Source organism: Muntiacus reevesi, chromosome 19 (genome assembly GCF_963930625.1).
Source record: "Muntiacus reevesi chromosome 19, mMunRee1.1, whole genome shotgun sequence".
Classification (NCBI taxonomy): Eukaryota; Metazoa; Chordata; class Mammalia; order Artiodactyla; family Cervidae; genus Muntiacus; species Muntiacus reevesi.
In genome coordinates, this window is record NC_089267.1 from 38,840,690 (window position 1) to 38,863,674 (window position 22,985).

The 22,985-nt window shown below is 35.1% G+C and overlaps 2 protein-coding genes across 4 annotated transcripts in view; one reads left to right on the forward strand and one right to left on the reverse strand.

Annotated features, from left to right (window-relative positions):
• The window catches only part of SESN1 (sestrin 1), a 110,696-nt gene extending 93,794 nt beyond the window's left edge, over positions 1 to 16,902 (forward strand). For both annotated transcript variants that reach the window (XM_065911818.1, XM_065911819.1), the window contains exons 2-10: positions 2,453 to 2,518; positions 3,317 to 3,517; positions 4,388 to 4,570; positions 6,643 to 6,885; positions 8,976 to 9,123; positions 11,430 to 11,542; positions 13,568 to 13,758; positions 14,918 to 15,062; positions 15,733 to 16,902. In XM_065911818.1, the coding sequence (XP_065767890.1) occupies positions 2,453 to 2,518; positions 3,317 to 3,517; positions 4,388 to 4,570; positions 6,643 to 6,885; positions 8,976 to 9,123; positions 11,430 to 11,542; positions 13,568 to 13,758; positions 14,918 to 15,062; positions 15,733 to 15,819 (1,377 nt within the window). In that variant the 3' untranslated portion in view covers positions 15,820 to 16,902. The remainder of the gene's footprint in view (positions 1 to 2,452; positions 2,519 to 3,316; positions 3,518 to 4,387; positions 4,571 to 6,642; positions 6,886 to 8,975; positions 9,124 to 11,429; positions 11,543 to 13,567; positions 13,759 to 14,917; positions 15,063 to 15,732) is intronic.
• ARMC2 (armadillo repeat containing 2) overlaps positions 1 to 22,985 on the reverse strand; it is a 159,566-nt gene that overhangs the window by 4,199 nt on the left and 132,382 nt on the right. The window contains exon 18 of one of the 2 annotated variants that reach the window (XM_065911817.1): positions 6,913 to 7,569. The exons of the other annotated variant lie outside the window; for it this stretch is intronic. Coding sequence (XP_065767889.1) covers positions 7,415 to 7,569 — 155 coding nt within the window. The 3' untranslated portion in view covers positions 6,913 to 7,414. Of the gene's footprint in view, positions 1 to 6,912; positions 7,570 to 22,985 lie in introns of those variants that run through there. 2 annotated transcript variants of the gene reach the window in all.

The window sequence follows — 22,985 nt, forward strand, 5'->3', positions numbered from 1 at the left end:
AATTATACTTTTACATATGACATTTCAAAAATGTGAGCATAGGTTAATGTCTAGGATGGAATTGTCAATTAGGGTATGTAACTTAAATTTTGATCAGTATTTCAGATTGCCCTCCTGGAAGTTGCACTAATTTGTACTTCTTATATATTTCTTGATCTTTCTTCCTTACATTTTAAAACACTCCCATCAGAGGTGTATAAGTATTGAATAGCTATTTCTCCACCCCCTCTCCAACATAGTCTATCATCAAACTTTTTGATCTTAAGCAGTCTTTTAGGTGAAAAATTGTATCTCAGTGTAGTTAAACAGCAGTTGTTTTGTGAAGATTGATCATTTTTTCAGACGTTTATGTATCCTTTTCTTTGAACTGTTTATGTCCTTTGTTCATTTTTTCTATCAGGTTCTCGGGTTTTCTTAGTGATTTGTTATTATGTATTTTTTAAAAAGCCCTTGTCTGTGTGAGTTACAAACATTTCCAAGTTTTCTGTTTGTTTAACTTTATATAAGTTTATTTTTCCCATCTGAAAGTATATTTGGCATCAAACTTATCAGTCTTACATTTTTTGACTTCTGGGTTTTGTTGCATTTTTAGATCTAACTCCACAAGTATTTTCTTCTAATATTGTAATTTTTTTTTTTACTTACATATGATTTATTGTGTATGTAAAGTACATACACAATATGTACCTAAAGTATGATTTAAGGCTCCAGTTTCACTTTTTTCTGAGTGGGTCCCCAGTTGTATCAAAATCATTTGTTGAATAATCCATTTCTCTTTCTTTGAAACGACATCTTTTTGTATACTAAAGTTTCAGGAATAGTATCTTATGTATAAAATGAATAATAAACCCCTGAAAAGTGGGGTGTGTTGCTAAAATGCATTTTGTTTAAATAAGATAGTGAAGAAATTAAAAAGGGTAAATATTAATTTTAGCCTTGAAATCTTGCCCATAATATTTTCTTTGAAATGTATGTAATTAGATCAGAAATTCAGCAGTTAGAAAAGCCAACAGAGTCATCATTTTATATAAATAGCTGCATTTGTCTATTGAATAAAAGGAATGTGGGGTTGTTTCCTTGCATTTATTATAGGATATTAAATTGAGACACATACATAGCTGGACCAGTAAATTTAGTGCCTCCTCAGTGAAGGATACGGTTAAGAGACATTACTATCTTCAGTATAAGTAAGTGTGTAATTATCAGAGTAAAAAATCACTGACCTCTAATACAAAATTACTTGAAACCTATATAAAATTTTAGATTTAGTGTGCAAATAGAGCCTACTTCAAATCTGAATCTTGAGTTCTACTGATTAAGATTCTCTTCGATTTTTTCCTGCCTGCCTAAATCAATTCTGCTCAAAAGGTTTCCATTCACTTGGACCAAATTTCTTGAATTGCTGCCATATGTTCTTCTCTGTCTGCATCACTGCGCCGCAACCCCCCCCCCACCTCCCACACCTTTTTTTTTCCTTTAAAAGAAAAGCATCTGGTTTATATCATGAAGGACTTTTGGAAGCAGTAAAGAGAGGATGGAAATAGTATTTGTATGTAATTATATAAGCAAGGGTTAATATTTAGTTGTTAAAGAAGGTGGGTTTGTTTGCCTAGAGACAAGACAGATAGGACATGAACTCAAAAGAAAGGGGGGGAGGGCTGAAATATATTTTGGTTTTGTTTCTATAAGCATATTGCATTGAGGGAAAAGCTGGTATGGTAATAGTCAGTTTTTGTTAACCATAGTACATTGTCACACAAAATACAGAATTCTAGGTTCCCTATGTCAAAGGGTAGAAAACCGTTTCTTAATTAGTTGAGCTCAAAAATATAAGTGAAGTCAATGAGATCCTATAAATTAAAAATTTAAGGAAAACTCACAAAATTAATTTTTCTAAAATTGTTTTACTCAACCACAGAGAAACCATGTCCTGCAGCACTTTCTCTTTTGTGGGTTTAAATAACTTTTATTTTTCATAATATTTCTGTTCTTGTGAAGTATTATTGTAGATGTAATAATAATTATACTTCTTTCAGTTTAAGTTATCTAGGTGGAGATTATGACTTTTTCATTTCCTGACAAGATGCACAGGGATTGATATTTTGGTTGCTTGGGTTTTGGCTGTATAAACACATTGGTCTTATTTTGTATCTCTGACAGTCCACAGGGTTGGCTGCTATGTGCTGAACTTTCTGTCCTAGACTTTCTGCCAAGTACTTTATGCAAAACTCTGGTTTTAGTGAAACAGGTTTTATTGTTTTTAGTTAGATTCTTATTATAAACCGTTGTCAGTTATGTGATGCAAAAAGAGGACCATATATATGGTCATGAAAACAAACCACCAAAACAAGCCAGGCTCTGTTCAACTGGTTGTTTTTTTCTCCCATTCCTGTGGCCTCAGTTCATGTTGTTTACTGCTAGCGGCCTGAGATGGTGTAATTTTCTTTTCTAGGAACTTGGAATTAGAATTCCTCGACCACTAGGACAGGGACCAAGCAGATTCATTCCAGAAAAGGAGGTATGTTGTTTGTAAAAGTACATAGTGAACTGTATGCTTTTAAGGAAAAGCTTTCATGACCCACATCTTGGCATCTGAACAATTGTTGATCAACAATATGCTTTACACAGAGTTGATCATTGTTAATCATCATGCTTTGGCAGTGAATCTGTAGGATTAGAAAGCTATTATAGTCACTTTGATTTCTAGTATTTCATGACACTTTTCTAACACCCATAATTAATCAAGCAAAGGCAAGACTTGTTTTTGACCAATGATATGCCACCTGCTTATATTTAGATGTTATTTAAGTGTGCCCATACGCTGAGTTACTTGATCTTGGCCAACTCCACAGGCTGGTATCAATGCTAGCTTAGATCTTTAATTCTAAAATGTGTAAATGTTTCTATGCTTTGTTTTCACAAGGATTGTTTACTGTTAGTTAATTTTGGTTCTCTCAATCGTGGGAGTGTAGGTGTTGTTAAAAGGAAAGGCATTAGTGTCTGCAAGCTCTGCAAATTTGATAATCTAAATCTGCTTCTTTATCTGGATTCTGGCCAAGCCTACAAGCAGCCTATCTAGATGGCCATTGTTGTTTCTCCCCTGCTACATGATATATGACTGTTTATTCTCCTATCTTGCAACCAGTTGAGTTAAATTTGTAGAATTATAACATCCTTTTTTCAAGCCAAATTTAACTGGCTTCTAAATGACACACACAATGCAGTGTGCATGCATGCTTTATTTCTCCCCCTTCCATGTTTTCTTTAACACCGATTTACAATTTCTGTAACCATGGTTTTCCTCTCTTTCATACAGATTCTCCAAGTGGGGAGTGAAGACGCACAGATGCATACTTTATTTGCAGATTCTTTTGCTGCTTTGGGTCGTTTGGATAATATTACCTTAGTGATGGTTTTTCACCCACAGTATTTAGAAAGTTTCTTAAAAACTCAACACTATCTACTGCAAATGGATGGGCCATTACCCCTACATTATCGGCACTACATTGGAATAATGGTTTGTAAATAATCTCCTTTCTCCCTGCTTTATTAATATTTTTAAGATATGGTTAATGCTTCAAACACAGGAATAAATACTTATATTCCAACTTCTAACCGGATTCCTGTTAAGCAGTATCTGTTTTTCCTCTTTCTAAATAATAGGAAAACTAATATGTATTTACACTTTGTTGAGTCCATGGAATTCTCCAGGCCAGAATACTGGAGCGAGTAGCCTTTCCCTTCTCCAGGGGATCTTCCCAACCCAGGGATTGAACCCAGGTCTCCCCCATCGTGGGCGGATTGTTTACCAGCTGAGCCACCAGGAAAACCTAAGAATACTGGAGTAGGTAGCCTTTTCCTTCTTCATCAGATCTTCCCAACCCAGGAATCAAACTGGGGTCTCCTGCATTGCAGGCAGATTCTTTACGAGCTGAGCTACCAGGGAAACCCTTATTGAGAACCATTTCCTACTAAATAAGAAAATAAAGTAGAAAACAAGATTATTTCACTGCTATATAAATAGTTCAGGTTAATATAAGTGGTTTTTACTCATGTTCAATTTATAAATAAGATTCCATTGTTTTATGGTTGGCATCTTAGCTGAAATTTCTTCTTAGCAGGTTCTGACAATAGGTATAGAATTTTTCTAAAATTCAAATACTTTTATCAGATATTTTTTGTTCATGGGATATTTTTGAGGTGTTTTCTATAGCATATGTGAATTTTTGAATGTTTATATGAAAACTTCATTTCTGTAGTGTATGGAAAATTTGAGAACATACTAATCAAAAAAATAACTGTTCTGCACATTGTAAAGAAAAAAAGACTCGTAGTTGTTCAAGATTTTAATATGTATAGTTCAAATCATCTTTTGTTTTCTCTTAAGGCTGCAGCAAGACATCAGTGCTCCTACTTAGTGAATCTCCATGTGAATGATTTTCTTCATGTTGGTGGAGACCCCAAGTGGCTTAATGGTTTAGAGAATGCTCCTCAAAAACTACAGAATTTAGGAGAACTTAACAAAGTGTTAGCCCATAGACCTTGGCTTATTACCAAAGAACATATTGAGGTAAGCAAAGAATATATTTAGGGTGTCTTTTTTATTTTAATTAATAGACTATTTTTTAAAGCAGTTTTAGGTTTACAGAAAAATGGCCCAGGGAGTTCCCATATTCTACCCACTTCAACCCTCCATCCCACCCCCCACACCAACACACACATTGTTTTCTTTATTACTAACTTCTAGTATTAGCATAGTACACTTGCTTCAATTGATGAATTAATAATGTCTGTAATTTATTTTGGGGTTCACTGTGTTGTACAGTTCTATGGGTTTTGACAAATGTATAATGTCATGTTATCCATCATTATGGTGTCCTACAGAATAGTTTCACTTCCCTAAAAATCTCCTATGCTCCCCCTATTCATCTCTCTCCCTTCCTCCTGAAACTACTACTCCTTTTATTGTCTTTATAGTTTTGCCTTTTCCAGAATGTCATATAGTTGGAGTCATACAGTATATAACCTTTACACACTAGCTTCTTTTATTTGTCAGTATGCATTTAAGGTTCCTCCATGACTTGATGGCTCATTTCTTTTTATTGCTGAAAAATACCCCAATTTGTGGATGTACTACAGTTTGTCCATTCACCTATTGAAGGACATCTTGGTTACTCCCAGTTTTTGGCAGTTATGAATAAAACTTCTGTAAACATTCACATGCAGGTTTTATGATGGACATTAGTTTTCAACTCAGTTGGGTAAATAACGGGGATTGCTGGATTGTATGGTAAGCTTGTGTTTAGTTTTGTAAGAAACTGTGAAACTGTCTTCTGAGGTGGCTGTACCAGTTTGTGTTCCCACCAGCAATGGATGAGCATTGCTGTTGCTTCACATACTTGTCAGCATTTGCTGTTGTCAGTGTTCGGATTTTAGCCATTCTGATAGATGTAAATAAGTGGCATCTTGTATATCTTTGCAAAATACCATCTTAAACTAGTTTCTTCTGGTTCTATTGAAAGTGTTAAACACTCAAAAAAAAAAAAAAAGAGTCAGACATGAATGAGCGTTTAACACTTTGTGACCCCCATGGACTAGAGCCTGCCAGGTCCTTTGTCCATGAAATTGTCCAGGCAAGAAAACTATAGAATGGGTAACCATTCCCTTCTCCTAGGGATCTTCCCGACTCAGGGATCGAACCCAGGTCTCCTCTATTCCAGGCAGATTCTTTACTGTCTGATAATAAAGATAATAGAATAAAAGTAGATTGATTTTCTCTAAAAGAATCTGCCATGCAGTAGAAATTTTTTAAAATTTCTTTTTTTTTTTTAATAATTTATTGGCCATGCCATGAGGCTTATGGGATCTTAGTTCCCCAACCAAGGATCAGACCTGTGTCCCCTGCAGTGGAAGTGTAGAGTCCTAACCACTGAAGTGCCAGGGAATTCCCTAGAGTATTTTAGATACTTTTATATAATTGAAGCATCTTATTTTCAAGGAGATATAAGATTTGAATGTGATTAATGCAATGTCTGTTATATTGTCTAGTAATATAAAATTATACAATACTATAAAATAGATAATAAAGCAGAATGGAAACAGATTTGTAAGACTTTTAAGAATTATAGACTTTACCTTGAGCATAATTTTTAAAATAAATATAATTTGACAATTTAGACATATTCAGAGTCAAGTTGTTCAAACCACTATCTTAAAAATTCCTTGAGGAAGCCTGATATTAAAGAAAAACAGGCATATTTTCCACAGTAGCTTCTACTTTAAACTCAAATTTATTACATTTGGTTTGAAACTTCGCACGAACATAGTTAATGCATTCATAATCCATTTTCTGAAACACAGCAACTGCCTTAAACAAAATGTATTCTACCGCATTTTTAAATCAAGATTTCAGATAAAATAATAATGAATTAGTCATTACCAGATTATGTTAAGCTCAATTTTTAAAAATATATTCATAAAAATTAGCAAATTCTGAGTTCTACATGCCCCAAATTGTCATTTTATCCTAAGTTTTATACAGTAACTAATCCTGTTTTCAGTAGATTAAATACCAAGATGAACTATATTCTTTCACCAACACCATACCCCAGTATAAAAATATATTCTCATTTTTTCCCCAAGGGACTTTTAAAAGCTGAAGAGCATAGCTGGTCCCTTGCAGAACTGGTACATGCAGTAGTTCTACTCACACACTATCATTCTCTTGCCTCGTTCACATTTGGCTGTGGAATCAGTCCAGAAATTCATTGTGATGGTGGCCACACATTCAGACCTCCTTCTGTTAGTAACTACTGCATCTGTGACATTACAAACGGCAATCACAGCGTGGATGAGATGCAGGTCAACTCAGCAGGAAATGTTTCGGTAAGTATCTATTTGTTACAGGGTTGTTGTAAAACTAATCACAGTAATTGCTGTTGTATTATTTTTTGGCTTTTAGGAAAATTTACCCTGTTAAGTCCAAAAAGGCATTAGGCCCCCCGATCTATTCATTCAGCAAGTATTTGACTGCCTCCAAATGCTGAGCACTATAGTGTCTGATGCTAAGGGAGATATACAAAATTATATGACTTATACATAATTATAAGACCCTCCAGGAGACTCCATTCGAATAACTTCAGGACTGGAAGCCACCAGGATGTGCCAGGGCCAGCTAGTGTTGAATGGCTACTGAATGTGAGATGAGGGAAGACTGAAGAGAGGGGAACTTGATACAAACTGCCTGCTGCTGATCACATCCCATTCTTCCCTTTTTCACAAAAGAAACAGGGTGTCATCTCAATTGTTTATCTTTTAGAAGAGTTAATCAGCTTTGATCTGGAATTTCTCCTTTTAAAATACTTCTTCACGTTTTAACTTCTCACAAATATATATAGAAGTGAATGTAAATTTATTAAAATGCTTTTACCTCTATTCCTTCTCTTCTCTGGCATTTATATTTTCTCAGCTTTGTTATTCCTTGGAAATAGATCACAATGAGTTGAATTTTCTGTAAGCAAGTTTTAACTCCTATATATGATGTGTCAAAATCCCCTCTGCATTCTTTAGCTGTAGTGAAAGAGCAAGGGTTTATATTTCCAAGTGGAAACAATGGTACAGCCTTCTCAATGCTTTGCACAGATTTTCTCAGTTTTATTATTCCTTGAAGACAGATTTGGACAGGTTGAATTTATGTTTGACTTTAACAACTACTTGACTGTTAACATATTATTTGACTGTTGGCAAGTTATCTACCCTCCCTGACCCCCCATTCTTTCATTTATAAATAAAGGTCAAACAAGGTTATTGCAAAGTTTAAGTGAAATGTCTCTAGAGGTAAAAGGCCTAGTACAGTGCTTAGGGTTTGTCAGGTACTAAATAAGAGGTAGCCTTTACATGTGGTGAGATTAGCACAGGAAGGAAAATCCTTTTCCCAAGGTTGATTGCTGTGCTGTGCTGATAAGGCCCAAGACCATCAGTTTCACCCTCTTTTGAGCTATCTGGATTCATGTGAGAGGTCCGCATATGGCCACTGATTATTTATCAAAGTTTAAAGGTTATAAGATGGACTAAGGGTGAGTACATCAGTTGCTAGGATGCTAAGAATTGGATTCTTTCCCCACCTTTGATTTAGTACGAGGCTAAAGAAGTACTGTTCCTAGTTATCCCTCAGCTAGGATAAGAATAAGAGTGAAATAATATAATTTTTTTTAAATAATATAATTTTTAAAAAAACTTCTCTAGTAGATAAGCTCCCTATTCTCAGGTGTTAAGTATTTTTAGTAATGATTTTTTTAAGGTATGTACATTGCTTTTTAGACATAATACTATTGCACACATTAAAGACTACTGTATAGTGTAAATATAACTTTTTATATGCCTTGGAAAACCAAAAAAATTCTTGACTTGCTTTGTTGTGATACTCGCTTTATTCTAATGGTTTGGAACTGAACCCACAATATAGCTGAGATATACCTGTCTACTGACAATATGCCCAGTGTACAAAGTTGATGTAAAACCACTTTATATTTTGTATACCTTATTTGTTTTACTGAGCAAGTAAAAGCGTAACTCAGTTCTGTTTTAAACTGACAGGTAGTGTTAAATTTTAATTTTTAAAACTTAATGACAGTAATATTACTAACTTTTGAAATAAAAATTTAAACATTAGAATGTGTTCTTAAAATTTTTCTATTGTTTTAAATTTTAACATTTATGTATCTGTATATATGATAGGCCAAAATAATTGTTTTTGATTCATTCATGTGCATTAAAGTTATAAGATCTATTTTTCTTATATTGTATTAAGATGCAAATTCTTATGAGATAGACTTAATAAAATTCATTCCATGAATTTTCTTATATTGCATCTTATATTTTTCTTGTATTAAGATGCAAATTCTTATGAGATAGACTTAATAAAATTCATTCCATGTTTGACATATGTAACAACCTTAACTGCACTTTTGTTTAAGGTAAGTGATTCCTTCTTTGAGGTTGAAGCCCTCATGGAAAAGATGAAGCAGTTACAGGAATGTCGAGAAGAAGAGGAGGCAAGTCAGGAAGAGATGGCGTCACGTTTTGAAATAGAAAAAAGAGAGAGCATGTTTGTCTTCTCTTCAGGTAAAAGCAACCATTACATAGTCAATGTCTATTATTTCCAAAAAAGAGTCCAATTTTTAAAGACAATTTAAATAAGTTTTTCTTGTTGGAATACAGTTGATTTACAATGTTGTGTTAGTTTCAAGTGTACAGCAAAATGAACCTGTTACACATATATCTACTTTTAGATTCCTTTTCCATACAGGTCAGTACAGAGTTTTGAGTAGAATTCTCTGTGCTATACAGTAGGTCCTTATTAGTTATCTGTTTTATATATAGTAGTGTGTATATGTCAATCCCAAACTCCCAATTTATCCCTCCCCCTCCCCGTACCCCCACCCCCCCTACACCCCAGCTGCATCCCAAACCCTTGGTCACCACAGGTTTTCTACAACTCCTCATATAAGCTGTATTGTATGATGTTTGTCTTTTTCTAACTTCACATAATAGGGTAATCTCCAGGTCCATTCATGTTGTGGTGAATGGCATTATTTCATTCTCTTTTGTGGCTGATATGTGTACCGCCTCGCGATCTACTGCCGTCAGTGGACATTTAGGCTGCTTCCGTGTCTCAGCTATTATAAGTAGTGGTGCTGTAAACACAGGCATGCAGTGTCCTTTTGAATTACGGTTTTCTCTGGACGCATACCTAGGAGTGGGATTGCTGGATCAGATAGTAGCTCTATTTTTAGTTTTTTAAGGAACTTCCGTACTGTTATCTATAGCGACTGCATGAATTTACATTCCCAACAACAGTTTTATAGCATTTATTGTTTGTAGATTTTTTGAAGATGGCCATTCTAACTGATGTGAGGTGATAACCTCACCGTTGTTTTGATTTGCATTTCTGTAATAATTAGTGATATTAAATATCTTTTCATGTGCCTATTGGCCATCTATATGTCTTCTTTGGGGAAATGTCTGTTTAGCGCTTCTGCCCATTTTTTTTTATTGGGTTGTTTGGTTTTTCAATATTGAACTGCATAAGCTGTATGTTTGGAGATTAATCCCTTGTCAGTTGCTTTGTTTGCAAATATTTTCTCTCATTCTGTAGGCTGTCTTTTAGTTTATGGTTTCCTTTGCTGTGCAAAACTTCTAAGTTGAATTCGAATATGTCTTTCCTTTTAGAAAGGCTATTGCATAGGTAGTCCTACTTCCAGAAAAGGGAGTTAAAGTAAAAATAGACTAAGAGCAAGGATATTTGATTAGATTCTAAAATCACTGCTAATAAACTTTGTGAATGTTAAGTCATTTAGCATTGAGCATTCCTTTTTTTTTCTTTAAAATGAGGAAGTTGCATCCATAAAGGCCTAATAATTACTTCCAGCTTTAAAATTCTATAATTTGTGAAAAGGAGCTACTTATTAGATAACTAACAGCTTAAACCCTTTGTTAGGCCTTTATCACATGTAACCTATAGGATTTAATACGTAAACTAGGTAATTTAAAGGAAAAAAGTTATAGTGTCAATATATTTTGACAATAATACAGTGGGACAAAGAGTACATATTAAAACCAAGTTTAATAGCAAAGAAAAAATCAAATTTGTATAAATGGAGGTTTGATGTTAACCTGAGAAGTCTTTGATTCTGTTTACTTGAAACTATAATCTCATCAACTCCTAAACATGAAAATAATCTAAAAAGGCTTAGAGTGTTGAGCCTCTTTCCTGTATTCATTTCAGAAGTGTTTCTGTTAGTGTTAGTTGCTCATTTGTGTCTGACTCTTTGAGACCCCACAGACTATAGCCCACCAGGCTCCTCTGTTCATGGAATTTCTGAGGCAAGAATACTGGAGTGGGTAGCCATTCCCTTCTCCAAGTGATTTTCCTGACCCAGGGATCGAACTCATGTCTCCTGTGTTGCAGGCAGATTCTTTACCATCTCAGGCATCAGGGAAGCTGTTAGATCATTTTACATATTGTATGACATTAATATTCAACTAAAACTAGTCCAAGTGCTAAGGTTTAGAACACAGATGATTTGTTAATACCATAAAGATAATTTCAAAAGGGTATTCTTACTTGGAGTACATACTTTTAAATAGAGCCTAACATCTATAGAGAGGGGATACAGAGGAAGAGAGGATCTGTGAAAGAGAGGAATAAAAAGCACAGTAAATGCAACCATGAGTATATTTTTAACCTTTATATTCCATTTACTATTAAGCAACTTCTTTATAGTTTTAAGACTTTATTTTAGTTGATATTGGTTACTAAGTATCAGAAAAAGGGTTATCCTATTTTTACTTATTATAGGTAAAATGAATTTTAACTAGTATCCTGTTTTTGAAAAGCTTTCAGTAGCTTTTTTAAAAAATTATTTCAGATGATGATGAAGTTACACCAGCAAGAGATGTATCACGTCACTTTGAGGATACTAGTTATGGCTATAAGGATTTCTCTAGACATGGAATGCACGTCCCAACATTTCGAGTCCAGGTAAAATCACAACTTGTATGTACATGACTGGTTAGAAATCTCTCAATCTGACTTAAAATTAGAAGGAACCATCTGGATTTGAGAACAGAAAGAAATAACTTTTCTATGTACATGCAGTTCCTTAGATATATTTATTATATTGTTAAAGTTCATAAATCAGTTGCTCAGAATTCAAAACACTCACCCATAAAACAAAATTACAATAGTGGCTAGCCAGGTGGTATACTAAAACTCAAAGTTCATAATATAACTAAACAGTAAATAGTTGTGTTGGAACCTAGCTCGTATTTATAGCATTGTTTTACAGAGCATCAGTGTCAAAGTGAGGCCATTTCTGTGATAAGAGAAATGTCTTCACATTTCAGGCATTGTGTGTGTGTGGGTAGAAGCAAAGGGGATGAGAAAATCAGAGTGAAACGTGCTTAAATTAGAACTTTTAGGGACAGCAAATTTGTTTTAATTTGGGTGAGTTCTTATAAATATCATGTAAAATAAGGCATGGTGATTACAATAACCTAATTCCCTGGTAAAATATGAACTGAATGTCATTTGAAGCAATGAGAATTTTTGAGAGCTTCAAATTTAAATCTTGAAGAGGATTTTTATATAAATATATCTTATTCCAAAATTAAATAATGCCCATCTCTAAGAATAAGGTTTTAGTGAGGTAGGGAGTCAAATTATTGTTGGTAGACCCAGTTTGTTTAGCTCCATAATCATTAACTTTGAAATACACAGTAAAAATTCCCAGTACAATTCTGTGTATATTGAGTCCATGGAAACTTAGGAACCTTGTCTTCCTCCAGGATACCAGGATACCTCTCTTTTTGCTTTGGCAGGAAGCTAAGTGCTTTGCATATATATTGCAGGAGCAACAATTGCTATATCTTCTAGTTCCAGAATAAAAGTTGAGGATCATCAATTAGGAAACATCTGTTCTATGCTGTTTTCTAAGACTGCTTCCAATCCATCAGTAGACACATAGTGCATTTAAAATGTATTTCTTAGTCTGTTATGAGTTGATAGTTCTAACTTGCCCATTAGTAATTGGGCTAGTATTAAGTAATAACTTTATGAAATTATTTGGGAACTATGAGATTTTTTTTTCTTGACTTAAGGAACTAACATTGTTTAAGGAGGCAGATTAGGCGCAGGAAGTAATATAGAATATGTTACTTGGTAGTGAAGTTGTGTCATGAAATATAAATTACAATTGGAGAGATCATGTGGACTAGAAAAATTATTTGGAGGCGGATTAGGATTTGACAGACTTGAATAGTTGAAAAGCATGAGCATTGTAAGCAGATAAGACTGTAGGCAATAATTGAGCCTAGGTTGAAGGACAGAGTGAGGGGAGGTATCATAAACTGGCTGGGCTGCTGAAAGCTTCAAGCAAAGGATTTTTCTGATTAGTTGGAAGTTACTTTAAAATTGATCAGACTTGTAGGTTTTGACCACAGTGATGGCATAATATCAAAGAAGTGTTTTAGGAAAACAAATATGGGAGTAACGTAGAAGTAGAGGCTTATTAAGTTTTGTTTGAAGTAGAAAAAAGGAAACAGGGAGATTTAATGTAGGAAAACTAATTAGAAGACGTAACAGAACTAAGAGGAAGGGGGGTTAGGAGGAAAAAGAATGAGTGATGGATGTGTTCAATTAAAAATTTACAAAATTTGAAGACATTTGAATGCCTGCAGCAATATAAAAGGAGAGTGACCTTCGAGTCATCTCTGGAGGCTGACGGGGGAAACAGTGAGAGAAAGCAGAATACGGGTGATGTGTGTGTAAGGCAGAGATTCCACTGGTTTTTAAACTAGGTGAGTTGCAAAATTTAACTTTTGCATGTTGTGGTATAGAAATTGAAAACATCAAACTGGAATGCAAATGAAACAGAAAGCTAGGGATGTTCTAGAAAGAGAGTAGATTTCAACTGCCAGTAGTCTCACTGCACCACAGAGCAATAGACATAGAACTATATTTGACCAGATTTTAATTATTCACGTTTGTTCTGTTCTCTGTATTTAGGACTACTGTTGGGAAGACCATGGTTATTCTTTGGTAAATCGTCTTTATCCAGATGTAGGACAGTTGATTGATGAAAAATTTCACATTGCTTACAATCTTACTTATAATACAATGGCAATGCACAAAGATGTTGATACCTCAACGCTCAGACGGGCTATTTGGAACTATATTCACTGCATGTTTGGAATCAGGTTAGTCTGTTTTCTTACATTTATGAAGAGATATTTTCTTTTAGGGAAATCATTCAGGTGCTTGAAACACATATTCAGATATACATGTTAATATACTCAGAACCATCCCCTCCCTAAGAGCTTTTTTTATGCTTTTTATGCTTCATAAACTTGATTTTTTGCAGCTTAATGTGTTTCCTCTCACCTAGCTAGGCAGGAGGGAGAGTTAGGAATTAAGAGTTAAACAACAAGCAAGGTTGCCCAGGAGCACGGAAGAAGAGGCAGAGTTTGTCTCTGAATATTTATGTGTTTGTATCACTTTTATTCTCTTGACACACTTGTAGTTCTGCCTTCCTGGAACTTAGCACTCTTAGAGTGCCCTTCTAAAGAATACCTACTCCCATGATACCTCATAAAATGCAAAACTTTCTTATCAGTATTATGCTATTTATATACACACACTATACACCACCTTTTTAACATACACAACACTATGGTCCTTCCTGATTATTTTAGCTGTAAAGTCAGACTTTTCTCTTGGTTATATAGAACCAACTTTACAAGAGTTTTCTCCCTTTTCCACTAAAAACCAAATAGGAGACAGAAGATCCTGGATGTTGTAGAAAGTACCCTCCAGTGGGGCAGAGCAAACCCTGGTGCCTACGACCATCCTGGCCCAAAGCAGGATGGCCCAAGTGTAGATACTGTGAGGCCATCCTAGAGACCAGTTCTTTCCTCTGAGACACTTCTCTTTTTTCCTCATCTGACCCAAGAACCCCTGCAAACATGAGAAAACATTTATTTATACAAGTAGATTATAATTTATATATCATGGGATATATCAATATTATTGTCTAATTTGTTAATTTCTTAATATCAATACTCAAACTGTTTCCAAAATTTGTTCCTCAGTGTGGTTGCTTATTCATGATTTTAAGTATATACTGTTACTTCGGCACTAGCAAATTTTTTGTTCATCTCCCTGACTTCTCTATTTCTTACTCCTTTATACTCATTCATCCACCCCAAATTAAACATTGTAAAGCTCTTATTTTAGGGGACAGCTGCCTATATAAAGAGAAGAAAAGAATATATAACATTTACTATTGATGTCTGTACTTCTATAAGAAAACAGACTATACATCAAAAATATAGTAATTCTCACATTGTCTTATAACAGATACGATGACTATGACTATGGTGAAATTAACCAGCTATTGGATCGTAGCTTTAAAGTTTATATCAAAACTGTTGTTTGCACTCCTGAAAAAGTTACCAAAAGAATGTATGATAGCTTCTGGAGGCAGTTCAAGCACTCTGAGAAGGTATGTACCTGTTATGTTTACTTTGTAACTTAGCAGTGGTTCTTATTCTCCTTCACCTAATCTAATGGGTCTCCAGTCCTTTCCATCACCTCTACTGACCCAGAGAAGAACATTCCAGAACAGCTGTCTTAGATATGCCTTGGAAGGAAACCTCATTATGGTTTAAAGCAGAGGTCCCCAACTTGCAGGCCAGGGGTACCTGCTGCCAGATCAGCATGGCATTAGATTAAATGTAACATGCTTGAATCATCCAGAAATCGGTTCTCAATGCCAAAAAAGTTGGAGACCACTGGTTTAACATAAAAGAAGAACGACAGGGAGAACAGATCTTCTGGCCTGTCTTCAAAGTTCAGGCTTAGGAGAAAGAGGAGAATCCTTGAACCGTCTTTACAGAAATTACTGAATGATGATTTGGCAGGGAAAGTTTATTATTCTAACAAACCTTCAAAAAGAGATGTGATCAAATATAAGCTCAAAACATATTTCCAAGAAAGATCAGACGGCTTTTGTTTTGAGAAATTGATACTCTGGTCAACAAACCCAAGACTCATGTTAAGCTATTCAGTGGTACACATAAAACATTACTTATATTTGGTGTTGATTAAATGCACTGAAACTGATTGTAAATGCTTATAACCATATCTTAAATAATGTTGTGTTTTATATTCAGGTTCATGTTAATCTGCTTCTTATAGAAGCTAGGATGCAAGCAGAACTCCTTTATGCTCTGAGAGCCATTACCCGCTATATGACCTGATGCCTTTCCTCCATTAAAGATGATGGAATGATCAGCAGATACAGTCTACAAGGGGAAGGTACTCAGCCCCAGGACCAATGGTAGATAAAAGAATTCAAAATCCATTGTGCCATGATTCCTTTAGTTTCTGCCATTTTACTGTTGAAATGCCACTGCTGGCACAAGCAGTGAGTGCTCAGCAGCTTCAAGTTTAGGGCTGTGAAGAAGGGCTGCTGTTCACAGTATTTTGCTTTTTGACAGTACAAGATGCTGTATAACTGTTTTAATACAGCAAATAGTATCTCTCCAAATCCTGTTGCTTTTGTGTTAAAAAATAACAAAAATTGGAGCATGCAAAGAATGGGACTTTGATAATGATGTAAGCTTTTATACATAAAGAATTTTAGATATTGGTGCTGCTATTCCTGCTGGTGGAATGAATAGAGTGGCTGTTCCAGTTAAGCTATCAGTAATAAGGTGAACACTGCTACTATCTGAGCCTACATACATTAAATTTGTGTGGTTTCAAATTAAACTTACATATATGTTAATTTTTTTGCATCTAAAATTACTCACAGTTCATCAAAGACCATTATGATGGTAACAGCTCATTTTTCTCAGTCTTTTTTTTTTTAATTCAGTTATTGGATGATATTAAATTACAGTGGCATTCTTAAAGACTTCTTCAAAAGGCAATCTTACATGAAAAATGTTTAAATTATAAGAAAAAGCTGGCTACCTTTTGATATGCTATTTCCCAAGGTTCTATGACACTGGAGGGCAGCTGTCTTGTGCAGTGTTTTTGTTTCCAGCACCGAAGTTATGGGAAATATTGTGTAGCTGCTGCTCAGTCCCAGGTGCATTCTGCCCCTCTGCTCCTGCCCACCTTATGGTCCCCCCTTCAAAGATTGTGCAGCTCCTTAAATAATAAAGCTGGAAAATATTTTTAGTCAGGTTATCAAATTTGATTTACAAAAATGCTAACTTTGAAATGCAAACAGGCTTGAAAAATGTATTAAGTACTTTGTATTCTGGAAGCGTGAATTGCTTTTGAAGTCTGTCAGTATTATTAGTATTTTTCAATAAAGAATAATTTTTCTCCAATTTTATTTGCTGTCTCAAAAAATCATGACTTAACAAAATCAGTCACTATTCCTAGTTTCTACTGATTTTTATTAGCTATCACACTTAGTTTTACCTAACTACAGAATTATCTATTATTTAAATGGCAAACTCTTGCAGTCATTTTGAGAGCTACAAGGAAAAGTTTTATCTTGGAAATAACTGATACAGTCCCATACCTTGTCCATTTTGAACTGAGATTTTTAGAGATCAATTATTAAGAATTATTAGAAACAGGTTAAATTAGGGAGTCACTACAGAACAAAAAATTGACACTGTCAAACAATTAGTTCTGAATTTAATCAAAGCTTTTGTGATAACTGAGCTCAATAAATGTTTTGATGAGTAACAAGATAGTGCCTATAAAATTATAGTGTGGGATGGGAGCTGGGAGGCATAATTTTGAATGGAGATGTTATAGCTACCTTCATACCTACTAGGGTATGTAGCCACATACCCTAGTGAGAAGATAATACTGTCACCTTAGATAAACACTGCCTTCAACATATTTTATAAAGAAATATATCAGCCCATTTCTAGTTAGCTTACAATAATATACAAATGGTCTCACCTGTTGAATTTGCATCATGACTCTGCCCTTTTCTGTCTGCTACTGGGTTATTTCATCATAGCAATACAGGTGAATCCAACAAGTAAGTTTGCACTGGATAAATTTTTACTTATTCTGCTTCTGCTCTTTGTTCTTGGCACTTCCTCTTAAAAATACAACATTTCTAATAGAAGTTCTAATCAGTAGTGGGATGAGCAAGAAAAACTGAATTTATCTTATTCCACTTAGAAATCATGAGACGAAATGAAAATTTTAACGAGTAAGAAAGTATGCTGGTACCTAAAGTAATAAAGGCATGCCTGTGATACAAAGTTGATGTTTCAACACCTCCAATTTAACAGGTGTTTCCTGTTAATGTTTTCTTGAAACTAATAGTTTCCAAAATAATTGAAGGCAGTAAAACAGAATATGGGCTATCAAAACTTTTCCCCACAGGAGGAATTATTTTTCTTAAATAACCATGAATAGATTTCTGGTTGAGGTTTCCAAGATTCAATTTTTTAGATCACTTTTTTAGTAAAAATTAGGGAACTTTTTTATTAGGCAATACTTAATTCAGTATCTCTTTAAGAATGAGATTAAGTTCTAAACACATTTACCACAGTTATTTAACTCCATATAAATACTGGTGATATTTTTAACTTAGAGGAATAAAATCTTAGTTTTTAAATGAATTTTAACAGTTTACCTATTTCAAATTATCGTGATAACAGACCATTGGTAGATAAGTAAATAAAACTTGTTGGATAAGAATGTTTTCCAGGCACCTTTCACACATTAAGATACTCTGAAATTTTGTTAAATATTTGTGACTAGTGAATATCAAGGGAAAGCAAAGGCAGGTAGCTGGGGAGTGACATTACCTATGACGTACCAGGTCCTTATTCCCAGTGGAGACACTGAACTAACAACAATAGAAGGACCAAACACCTTTGTGAGAACTCTAGAAGCCACTTGGGAAGCTACAGCTCAGGCAAACACAAACCAGGAGGAGGCTGCACCAAAAGATGGAGGTAAATTCGGGGCATTTTGCTTGTCCTAACCTGGCATACAGCACGGCAGCAATTGAGAGGAAACTCTTAACTCCCAGCTTCTCCCTCGGGACCGAAAGAAAAAAGGTGAACGTTTGTGTTTGAGGGACTGGATTCTATCTCATCTGACTCGGAGCACTAGGAGGAGATGTAGAATGGTTTGGATGCCAGTTGATCACTGAACACAGAAGTGAGCACGGAGGTACATTAGAACAGCAGGGAGTCTATAGTTATATAGGCAGGTACAGGGGATCCAAAAGAATACAGATAGGAATAAAACAAATTGGAACAGGAAGCTCCTGAGAAGAAACAGAGGCAAGCCTCTTAGGGAAATTAAGACGATATCTGCTAAAAGCAGATATTATATCCTGGAATAAAAACATATACACTTGTCCAAAGAAGATACATCCCTGGAAATGGTAGCTATTTTTCAAATGCCCAAATCACAACAAACTTTGCAAGGTATATATATATGTGTGTGTGTGTGTGTGTGTGTGTGTGTGCAAGAGAATGTGGCAAAATCTAAAAAACTAAATCCCCAGAAACCAACCCTAAAGCAATGTAGGACTCTGAAATTACCCCACAAAGAATTTTAGGGACTTCCCTGGCAGTCTAGTAAAGAAGTCGCCTTCCAATGCAGAGGGTGCATGTTCAATCCCTGGTCGGGGAGCTAAGAGTCCACCTATCTCAGGGTCAAGACCTTCTTCCAGAACATAAAACAGAAGCAGTATAATAAGAAATTCAATAAAACCTTAAAAAAAAAAGATTTTAAACAATTAAAGATGCTCAGTGTACTAAAGAGAAAAAGAAAACAAGGCTGACATATCAGGAAAATGATGTATGAACAAAATGAGAATATCACCAAAGAGACAGAATAAAAAGAATCAGATTCTGGAGCTGAAGAATACAATAATTGAATAAGGAAAAAATTGACTACAACAGGCAATTTGATCAGAGAGAAGAAAGACCTTGAAGAGTTATTGATATTATCAAGTCAGAGATAAAAATGAAAAGTGAAGAGAGCCTAAGGGACTTGTGGGGACATAAAGTAGGGAGTGTGCAGAGCTGTAAAGGAATGGAGTTTTATGTGCAAATCAACTTCTTATCAAAATAAACTTATAACTTTAACATTTTTAAACATAATCCCCATGGTAACCACAAAGAAAATCTCTTCAGAATTTACACAAAAAGAAATGAGAAGGAAATCAAAGCATGTAACTCCAAAAAAAAGTCAATGAAACACAAAGGAGGAAGAGGGGGACTGAGGTACAAAAAAAGCTACAAATCTTGCAGAAAACAAAATAGCAAGTCCTTCCCTATTAGTAATTATATCAGATGTAATAAATGGATTGAATCCCCCAATCAAAAGACTCAGATTGGCTGAATGGATAAAATAAAAAAGAGGATCCAACTATATGCTGTCTATAAGAAACTAACTTTAGATCTAAGAACACATATAGACTGAGTGTGAAAGGATAGAAAAAGACATTCCATGCAAATGGTAACCAAAAGAGCAGGGGTGGCTCTATGAACATCGGAGAAAAGGGCCAGTTCACCAGGAAGATAAAACAGTTATAAATATATAGGCATCAAATACTAACACTCCTAAACATAGGAAGCAAATGTTAATAGAACCAGGGAGAAACAGATTTGTTGTTTAGTAGCTAGGTCATATCTCACTCTTTGCGACCCCATGAATTGTAGCCTGTCAGGCTCCTCTGTCCATGGGATTTCCCAGGCAGGAATACTAGAGTGAGTTGGCATGTCCTTTTCCAGGGGATCTTCCTAACCCAAGAATCAAACCCACAGCTCATGCATTGGCAGGCAGATTCTTTACCACTGAGCCACCAGGGAAGCCCAGGAAATAGCAACACAATAATAGTTAGTAAGAGACTCAATATCCACTTCCAGGGACTTCCCTGGTGGTCCAGTGGTTAAGAGTACTCCTTGCAATGCAGAAAACACAGGTTGGATCCTTGGCTGGGGCACTAAGGTCACACATGCCATGGAGCAACTAAGACTGCATGCTGCAGCTACCAAACCCATGCACTCAGGAGCCCATGCACCACAACTAGACAGCCCACGTGACACAACAAAGATCCTGCATGCTGCAACTAAGACCCAATGCACCCAAATAAATACTTTTAAAAATACTCACTTCCAAAAATGAATAGAACCAACATAAGATAAATAAGGAAAAAAGAGGACTTGAACACTACAGACTAGTTGAATCTATCAGACGTATACAGAAAATTCCAACAATAAGATATACAGTCTTCTCAAGGGCACACGGAACATTCTCCAGGATTGCCACATACTAAGCCACAAAACGAGTCTTAACAAATTTTAAAAGATTGGATGCAAAGTATCTTTTCTGATCATAATGGAATGAACCTAACAATCAACTGCAGAAAGAAAAGCTGGGAAGTCCACAAGTATATAGAAATGAGAAAGCATACTCTTAAAAGGCCACTGCAAAGAAGAAATTACAAATGGACTTAGAAAATATCTTGAGATAATAACATAGCACACCAATATTTACAGATGCTGTGCTAAGAGGGAAGTTTACAGCTATAAATTCTTAGACTATAAAAGCAAAGACAATCTCAAGTCAACATTGCAACTTCATTTGTCAAGGAACTAGACAGAACAGTCCAAACCCAGAGCTAGCAGAAGGAAAGAAAGATCAAAGCAGAGATAAATAAAAAACACAATAGAAAAAATACAACAAAATTAAGACTTCTTTGAAAAGATCAACAAAATTGACAAATCTTTAACTGCATTAAGAAAAAATATTAAATCAGAAATGAAAAATGAGACATTCCCAACCAATATTAAAAAAAAAAAAAGGATAGAGAATACTATACACTGTACATCGACAAATTGAATAACTTAGAAACACACAGCCTATCAAGAAGGAATCATGAAGAAATAGAAAATCTTAAAAGAACTATAACTAGTAAGAAGACTGGAATCAGTAATTAAAAACTCAACAAAGCCCAGGACCAAATGGTTTCACTGAATTATACCAAACATTTAAAGAAAAGTCAACACCAAACTCATCCAAAACATTGAAGACAAGGGAACATTTCTAAACTCATTCTATGAGGTCAGCATTATCCTGATACCAAAGCCAAAGCAACTGCAAGAAAACTACAGACCAATATGTATGATGAATATTGTTACAAAAACCCTTAATTCTAGTAGAGAAAACTCAACAGCACATTTAAAAAATGAAGTGGGGAGGGGGGATCGGGATGGGGAATACGTGTAACTCTATGGCTGATTCGTGTCAATATATGACAAAACCCCCCCAAAAAAATAAATAAAAAAAAATTAAAAAAATAAAATAAAAAATAAAAAATGAAGTGGGGGACTTCCCTGGCGGTTTAGTGGTTAAGAATCTGCCTTCCAATGCAGGAGATGTGGGTTTGATCCCTGGTTGGAGAACTAAGATCCCACATGCTGCAGGGCAACTAAGCCTGCATGCTGCAACTAAGACCCAGTAGAGCCAAAAGTAAATAAATTAATAAAATACTTTTTAAAAAAATGAAGAGGGATATATTCCTGAAATGCAAGTATATATATTCAGTTTCTAAAAATTGATCAGTGTAATATACCACACTAACAGAATGAAGGGTGAGGAAACAAACACATGATCGTTATCAGTTGATGTAGAAAAATTATTTGGCATAATTCAGTACCCTTTTCATGATTAAAAAAAAAATACTCAACAAACCACAAGTAGAAGGAAACCATCTCAGTGTAATAAAGGCCATATGTGAAAAGCACATAGCTAATATCATACTCTGTGAAAGATAAACTGTTTCCTCTAAGATCAGGAACAAGAGAAAAATATCAACTCTCACCACTCATAGTATACCAGAAGTCCTAACTAAGCAATTAGGCAAGAAGAAGAAAAAATGTCCAAATTAGAAAGGAAATGTAAAATTATATATTTGTATGCATATGACATGGTCTTATATTAGAAAAACCCTAAAGATTCCACACCAAAAAACAAAAGCAAAAAACCTGTTGGAACTATAAAAGTCAACACAGAAAAATCAGTTGCATTTTTATACACTAACAGCAATCAAATAAGGAAACTAAGGCAACAGGCTTCAGCAATATGTGAACCATGAAATTCCAGATTTTCAAGCTGGTTTTAGAAAAGGCAGAGGAACCAGAGATCAAATTGCCAACATCCGCTGGATCATCAAAAAAGCAAGAGAGTTCCAGAAAAACATCTATTTCTGCTTTATTGACTACATCAAAGCCTTCGACTGTGTGGATCACAATAAACTGTGGAAAATTCTGAAAGAGATGGGAATACCAGACCATCTGACCTACCTCTTGAGAAATCTGTATGCAGGTCAGGAAGCAACAGTTAGAACTGGACATGGAACAACAGACTGGTTCCAAATAGGAAAAGGAGTACATCAAGGCTGTATATTGTCACCCTG